At 45.3% G+C, this 8,482-nt stretch overlaps 1 protein-coding gene across 11 annotated transcripts in view; it reads right to left on the reverse strand.

The window, feature by feature from the left end:
- The window catches only part of KTN1 (kinectin 1), a 57,171-nt gene extending 54,379 nt beyond the window's left edge, over window positions 1-2,792 (reverse strand). For all 11 annotated transcript variants that reach the window (XM_058807565.1, XM_058807575.1, XM_058807568.1 and 8 more), the window contains exons 1-2: window positions 2,226-2,792; window positions 469-606 (exon numbers count right to left, since the gene is read on the reverse strand). In XM_058807565.1, the coding sequence (XP_058663548.1) occupies window positions 469-606; window positions 2,226-2,757 (670 nt within the window). In that variant the 5' untranslated portion in view covers window positions 2,758-2,792. The remainder of the gene's footprint in view (window positions 1-468; window positions 607-2,225) is intronic.
- Between the last annotated feature and the right edge of the window lie 5,690 nt (window positions 2,793-8,482).

The following is an 8,482-nucleotide window of genomic DNA, read 5'->3' on the forward strand; positions in this document are numbered from 1 at the left end:
AGAACAGGGGATGACAACAGTGACGGCCTTGAGAGCAAAGATGAACAGTTTCTGTTGGAGCAAGAGGCAGCCAACAAAAGGACAATAAGAGAGGAATGTGGTCAAAGCAACTGGCTGAAAAAACTGCAATCTTGTTTGGGGCAATGACTGCAGCAGCTCCAGACATGCCTTGCTCAGAGCAACTTCAAGTCTGCTCATTACTCCTCGCTCAAGGGTGGATATTTGGATCCAAGAGAGCTCAGAAAGGTTCACAACATTCATTATCCCATGCTCAGTGGTACCAGATGTTCATAAAATTTACCAGGATCTCAAGCTCAGCAATCTTTCCTACCTGAAATTCCTGCTTTTTCAAATCAAGAGTTACTATTCTCTGAGTTCCTTTTCCAAAGGAAGAGGAACTAAAGCATGGATGGCAAAAAGGTTTAACAGTCAGGTTTATCTGAGCAATGTCACAGACTGGATTCTTACCATTATCAACTTTCTGCTTCTTTGCAGAGACCTTCTTCTTCCCTGACACATTTTCTTGCTTTATCTCCTGGTGGAGCAGCACTGGCTCTTGCTTTTTGGCAGGAGATACAACAGAATCAGTCTTACTATCTTGATCATCTGCAACAGACAATTGAGACAATACATGCTCTTCTGTATATTCTCAGCATTACCTTTTAATCAGCAGATCTGGAATCACCAAATTCTCCAATCCCAGGAAAACAAACTCACATCTTGTAAACATAACACAAATTTATCCCCATATACATACACACATAGACTCACACACAAACACACAATTCCCAGATCAGGTGAGACCCCAAAGCAACAGGAAGGTTTAGCAGAGTCAAGAGCCACAGCACCCAGTGATTTTTTAAGACAGGAATCTCATGTGCAAGCAGAACACACAGCAATGCAAGGAACAGTTTAACAACTCCAATCCAGATTTCACTGTGACAGAGCAGACAGCACATATTACCCATATTATTTTCTTATTTAGAAGTGTACTTTTCCCCTCCATGAACCCACTTGGGCACTTTAAACACACACACCCCCAATAGCTACTGGGACTGTGAGAAGCAGAAAATAAGTGTTTCCCATTAGGGAGCTGTTCTTTTTAAAAGCAGTTTCTAGTGAGGATTTTTTTTATCATTTTGGACAGCCTGTGCTATATTAAGATTCTTGTCAGAGCTGACACACACACAGCACCGGGCTCTGGTGTCAGCTCCTGTAATCAAGGAGAAGAGCTCGTTGTGGCTGCCCTCAGAACTGTGCTTGCAGACCACATTTTAACTGTGCCACAGAGATTTGCAGAGAACACCCACAAGCAAGACTGGATACTTTCTCTGTTGGTACTGGGTGGGTCTTTTTTTCTCCAGTTTTTTTTGGGGGTTTTTTTCAGAAAAAGAAAAAATCTACCACATCAAGCAGCAATGTCATTCTTTTTCCTCACTCCCTGTGCAGACCTGCTGTGCCTGCATCTCACAAGGGAAACTGCAAATATCTTGGGCTTCATTTATTTCTAGAACTGGGTATTTTTATTCTTTTTTCACTTCTATTCCTAGTCAAGACAACCACATGGAGACATATCCTGATGAGGATATGGTCAAGACAGTCAGAAGGGATTCTGAAGAGTTTTTGGTCTGTTCCGGGTTGGATATTTCAGTCACAACAGCCAGACCAGTTTTAGCATCAGTTCCATTCAGTTAAAGAGGTGTAGCAGGTGGGCAGCAATGAATCAAGCACCAATCCATGAATCAGCCACCAAACACCTCTCTGTGCATTATGCCTGCACTTAGAGTGATTTATTTTGCAGACTGCTATTAGGTTTCTTGAGATGCCCTCCCTTATCAGAGCAACCACTCTTAGGACTCTGCTTTTTCACTGCCTGGCTCAGAATGCACACAGCAAAAATATCTCCTGACTTCTCTCGGGTAATCAGAATTTTGATTGAGAGCAAAGCAGCCAAACCACAGAGCAAGGCAAAGGAATGAGCTACTCTGTTTCACTTCATCTTTACTAGAAGAAAGCAAGGCCGGGAGGAGGAAAACCAGAGCACTGCTGCCAGATGAAAAACAGGGGGGAAAAAAGCAATAGCTCATAAAAAAGGAGAAGGTTAGAAAGGAGCTTTGCCCCATAGAGATCAGGCAGAACAGTTGTGAGAGACACTCTGTGGCCTTGCAAAAAAGCAGAACACGGTTTTGGCGTTCTGTGCAAGAAGCATATGCAACATCAGATACCCATTCCATTTTTCTGCTTCCTCTGCCCAGGCTTCTTCTTAGCTGCTGTTGGTTCAGATGGTGGAGTGGGCTGTTTTGTAACAGGGACTGGATCTACTTTCTTGCCTGAAGACTTGGATCCTTCCGAGTCCTTAGTTACGTGATCATCTTGGTTGGCCTTGTGCTTCTTCTCCTTCTTCTTCCTCTCCCTGAGGCCGGCGGGGGCCTCGGTGCCCCCCGAGGGGACAGCGGGGACAGCGGGGACAGGCTCCTCATCCGTGCCCAGGGCATCAGACAGCTTAAAGTCCCGAGGGGCACTCTCTGAGTCCGACTCGTGGATGTTCCCGTTCTGAGCCTCTTTCTTCTTGTTCTTCTTCTTCTCCGTTTTCTTCTTGTCGGCCTTGCTGGGCGGGAACTTCAGGTCGCGTTTCTGCTTGGCGAGGACCTCGTCGTACAAAGTCTCTTTCATGAAAAGCCAGAAAAAGAGGAAGATGACTGTAATGACCACAGAAGGGATGAGGATGATGAAGTAGGTAGACTCGTAAAACTCCATTGTGCTTTTCCTTAGCTATGATTTCTTAAAAAAACCTACAGGAGAAAGGAAAAAAAAAAAAAAAAAGAAAGAAAAATTAGGTTTTGAACACTTTTTCCCTCAGTGTTATTTCCTCCACCAATTATAATAATAAAAGAAGATTTCTCCTTGTTACAGAGCAGCCTCAAAGTAGCTTTAATAAAATTACCAAACTACATCAGGCATGGAACAGCTTCTGGAATCATTTACCACTTGCTTCAAAGTTGTTGGCCTGGGTAGGAAAAGTGCAGTTTGCCAGTCTGCTGATGTGGGGAGAGAATAATTCCCTTCCCTTGCTCATCCTCCTCACTCTTCCTTCCCACTTACATAAAGTTAAAGCTTTTGATTTCAGAAATACATGAGACAGCACTTCCAGAGGCTGTGAAAAAGAGACCACTAAGTATGTACAGAACTCCACTTTTTTTCTTTTTTTTTTCTTTCATAAATCAAATATAATTCATTAAGATTCTTATCCTGGGAAGCAGGAGTTAAATTTCACCTTCCTTTTGTTCCCAGATTTATGACAGCTTCAGAAGTGGAATGAGGAGAGGACAGGAGAGAGCCCTGAATTTTAGTCAGCCATAAAGAATCAGGTATTTTCAAAACTCCTTTTTGAAGTCTAAAACCCAGCTTTACACTCATGAAAATTCCATACATTTATGGGGAAACAGGCAGATCTGTTACTTATTTTGAACATGTGATGGTATAAAACTTCCAGGGCACTTATACAGAACAGATGATTCCAGGATAATTTGCTGAAAACAATATTTTTGTCCCAAACATTACATGTATTTTCTTTCTAAAAAAGCAGGAACCACAGAGTTAAAAAAAAAAGTCAGAACAAGGTTAAAAAACCTAACTTTGGGGTCAAAACAAGCCAGATTTCCCCATTTCACAACTGATTGGTATAAACAGACCTGGATTTTTGCAGGAAGAATCCAAATTTTCTCCAGACTGCTTGCTCCAAGATAGAAAATAAACTCAAAAAAAAAAAAAAAAAAAAAAAAACAAACACCTAATATTGTAAAAAAATTCCACACTTAATCCAAACTAATTAGGCAAGTGCAATTCCCAATCTACCAACTCAAGTTTTAAACCCACTATGGGAAGCACATGCCACAGCTCCATTTTCCTCTACACAAGAAAATTGACTTTTCAACTCCAGAGTCCCCTGGGACACCCATCCTCTTGGGGAATGAAAGGCAAGGGATTTAACCCAGGTTGTTCAGAATATTTCCACTGCTGCTTGAAAAATGAAAACAGATGTGTCTACCCAGGGCACAGGGAACAAAATGCAAGTGGTGCAGGGAGAGGGCAGGCTCTCCTTGCCTCTGGGCAGGAGATTCACTCATTTCAAGTTGTTTTACCTCAATTCCTGGCTGGTTTGGAAGCTGCTAGCACAAGGTGGCTTGTGCCATCCTGCCACAGTGCAGAGAGCTTGGTGTGCAGTCTGGCTCTGGCTCAAGAGTTGTTATATAGAATAATTTCTGGACAGAGAGGAGTTCCTGTGATAATATATTTGTACAGTGCATTGAGCAGCACAGAAAGCAGGGCTTGGGAACTCTAATTTGGCTATTAAGTTATCCAAATAAAAGACTAACACTTCAATACACTAATTATTCATCAGTTGTCTTAACATTAAGTCTCCTCCCAGTTTGTATTTATTTTCTGCGTGTACACAGCTCACTGAAAATTACAGGCTCTAAAATTACATCCAGCACAGAAAGTTTTGGAAGGGCTGAGAGGGATGGGAAGAAAAGCTTGTCTTTTGGGGGGAAAAAAAGAGCACAGATGCTCAAAACTAAGCTGGAGCTTTCAAAATGATTAATTACAGCTACTTGATAAACCCAGCTCCCTGCACCAAGTGATCTAATATTAGTCATCTCTTGAAGGAAGCAGATCTTGAAAATTTGTCTCAGCCAAAGTCAATATTGAATGCTTACGGGGAAAAGCTAATCCCCAAAGTAAATATGTAATTAAGCAGATTTTGCACAAGGGTAATTAAGTTGATCATTACAATACACTGCTGCAGCAGCTACAATAGCCAAGCACGGGGAGCCCAGCAGGGCCCAGCTCATGACAGCAGCACCCAGCCAGCCATGAGCTCATGGCATGGACAGGCACACCCTGCACAGCCGCCAGCCTCTCACACAGATGCTCAGGGCAAAGCACAGGCTCGGGGTAACACTGCTAAAGAGCTTCAAGGCTCTTCAAGAGGGTCAGGAGGCCACCATGGCCATCCAGGCAGGACATGCTCCGCAGAGAGAGACACGCTGAAAAGCTGTGGCTGCTTCCAGAGGAGCCATAAATCCATGATGACAGCAGCTGGTCTGGGTGGGGAACGTGTGCTGGACTGGCTGGGCTCTGATCTCAGGGCTGGACAGGCTCTGCTGAGCCTCTGTCCCCCACCCTGCTCTCCCTCCCTGCACTGCCCCAAAAACGGGATCACCTCCGAGATCTGGAGCATGACACTGCAGTGATGAGCTCCATTCCTGCTCCTGTCCCCTTCCTGCTCCCTGCATTTCCCCAAAAACGGGATCATCTCCCACATCTGGAGCATGACACTGCAGTGATGAGCTCCATTCCTGCTCCTGTCTCCCTCCTGCTCCCTGCACTGCCCCAAAAACGGGATCATCTCCCACATCCGGAGCATGACACTGCAGTGATGAGCTCCAGAGCTCCATTCCTGCTCCTGTCCCCCTATTGCTCCCTGAAATTCCCCAAAATCAGGATCATCTCCCACATCTGCAGCATGACACTGCAGTGATGAGCTCCATTCCTGCTCCCTGCACTTGTCCAAAAAACAGGACCATCTCCCACATCTGGAGCATGACACCGCAGTGATGAGCTCCAGCGCATCCCCAGGCTCCATTCCTGCTCCTGTCCCCCTCCTGCTCCCCGAAATTCCCCAAAAATGGGATCATCTCCCAGATCTGGAGTCCAACCCTGCAGTGATGAGCTCCAGAGCCTCTCCAGGCTCTATTCCTGCCCCTGTTCTCTCCTTCTCTCTGCACTTCCCCAAGAATGGGATCATCCCTCAGATCTGGAGCCCAACCCTGCAGTGATGAGTTCCAGAGCTCCATTCCTGCTCCTGTCCCCCTATTGCTCCCTGAAATTCCCCAAAAACGGGATCATCTCCCAGATCTGGAGCATGACACTGAAGTGATGAGATCCAGAACTCCATTCCTGCTCCTGTCCCCCTCCTGCTTCCTACAATTCCCCAAGAATGGGATCATCTCCCAGACCTGGAGCATGACACTGCAGTGATGAGCTCCAGAGCTCTATTCCTGCTCCTGTCCCCCCTCCTGCTCCCTGCAATTCCCCAAAAATGGGATCATCTCCCACATCTGGAGCCTGACACTGCAGTGATGAGCTCCAGAGCATCCCCAGGCTCCATTCCTGGTCCTGTTCTCTGCACTTCCCCAAGAATGGGATCATCTCCCAGATCTGGAGCCCAGTCCTGCAGTGATGAGCTCCAGAGCTCCATTCCTGCTCCTGTCCCCCTCCTGCTCATCAGGGCAAAGCCAAACATAAGCCACACAAACCTTTCCACCCCAAACACTGATCAGAAGAAGACGTCTGAATTTATGATCAGATCTGATCTCTGAATTCCATACACAAATCCAGCTTTTCCCATAGAAGCACAGTTAAAAAAAAAAAAAACCCTAAATCTAAATAAAACTCTCAGGGTGTAACTAGAATTGATTAAGCACACAGGAACAGCAAGCAAAAGCTGTGCTCTGATGGCCATACACTAATTTCTCATCTCAGCCCAGCAAGGGTATTTAAAACTCACTCCAGGAGGATCCCACTGCTGCTGGCTCTGTGCAGAATGACAAAACAACATCCATCACACCACCCCCTGCCAAAATGCCTTTATAAAGTGGCATCCTTGCCATGGGGTAAATTGGCAGTGTTTTGGCTCACACACAGTTTCCAGTTGTCCTCTGACAATCTACAATTACTAACAGTTCCATCATTTCCATTTGTATTTCTGTATTACACTGAGAAGCCATCTAGGAAAAAACAGAACCAATCTATAGGGGGGAAAAAATTCCTATGCCATGCAGAAAGAAACAGGATGAAGAAACTCATTCTGTTAAAGCAGAAAAAAGCAAATGCTGCATTGACACACCTTCACCTACCAGCTTAACTGCTCCATTTAGTTTTACTATCCTGGTTAGGAGACACTCTCAGGAAAAAAAAGCATTTTTTCCCCACAAGTGCTGCAATGGGACTTTTATAATTTGCAGCTCTGAAGTCTCCAGGGTGGCTGCAGCAGCTCCCCACCCACCCAAACCCACAGTCCCAGGCAAGGCACTCCCAGTGCAATCCCACTGCACTCCCCCTCCTTACTGCCTACAGAGGCACAGCGACTTCAGCTACACCTAAATTTCAAGGTATTTGGTTAAATACTCACCTTTCCTCTGTATTTGATACTCAACCTGCTCTTGCTCACGTTTCTCAGAGCCCAGCCCCATGCCAGGCTCCCCCCCGGCAGACCCGTGAATTCCAGACCTCACAACATCCCCTCAGTCATTCTGGAAAAGGGGAACAAGCTGCATCTGTCCCAGGCCGTGCACAGACCCAGTTACTGTTCCCATCCTGCCTTTAACAAAAGAATTGCACTTTTGTTCCCTAAACAGAGCCCGTGCCACAGAAAAATAACTATTTCTGAACTCCACTGTGCTATGCCTGCCTGCACCTGACTTCTCCTGCCAGTTCATGCTGCCCTGGATTTTCTGACCCACCCTCTGCCTTTCTGAATTTAAATCTCAAGTTTCACCCTGCGCAGATACCACATTTCACAGGATATTCATTCAGTTTAGGTCCAGGGGATTAACTTACTTGAGAAGATAGAAATAAATTACAGCTCCATCTGGCTAATGAGTCACTCATAGCTTAGCCCCAGCACATGAGAAGCACGGCTGCTATAAAAGCTGGGGTCCCAAAATGCACATAATCTTCAGGGATTTGTGCCTCTTTGAAAAACTAACATTAAAGGGGGAAAATGCAGGTACCAAGGTGCCTTTTTTTAAATACTAAGCAGTTTAAGAGATATCATGTATTATTTAGCCAAGGCAACAGCTCCTTTAATTGGGATATTTCCCTGGGATTTTCTCAAGCTGGCAAGCAGACTCACATCCAACAGCCACTAGGAACACAGCAAGAAGTCTCAGAGCTGTATCTGGATTCAATAAATTCCTCAAACAGATAACATTATTTTTGTTCTCCCTATTCTGCACACAGCTTGGAACACGCTCCCTATCAGCCAGCTGCAAACAGGATCCTCTTGAAAACAGCTTCACTCCCAAGCTCTTCCTCCCCCAGAGATGATGCCCAGCAACTTGGGCAACTAAACCCAATCTGCCACAGGCAAGGTATGAAATTAAACAAGAAGTTCAGCCTCTCCATGCCTATTCCACATTCATACACAAGAGCAACCAGCTCTCTGTGACTCGTTTGTGTTACCTGACTAAAGCACTGCTCAAGCTCTAGGGAGGGGGGCTGCCAGGAAAACTTCAGGGTAGTTCATTTAACATCAGTGTTGGCACTGCATATGGGAAAACTGCAGAATTACAGCTTAGTTGGTTTAGTTTGGGGGTTTTTAAGCAGTGTTGTGTGTTACTGAAAAAACAAGATGGGTTTTTCGTGTCCCAAGGTAAGACACAAAGCACAGCAGAGCTGCTGGGATGTGACACAAAGA

This window comes from Ammospiza caudacuta, chromosome 6 (assembly GCF_027887145.1).
Source record: "Ammospiza caudacuta isolate bAmmCau1 chromosome 6, bAmmCau1.pri, whole genome shotgun sequence".
Taxonomy (NCBI): domain Eukaryota; kingdom Metazoa; phylum Chordata; class Aves; order Passeriformes; family Passerellidae; genus Ammospiza; species Ammospiza caudacuta.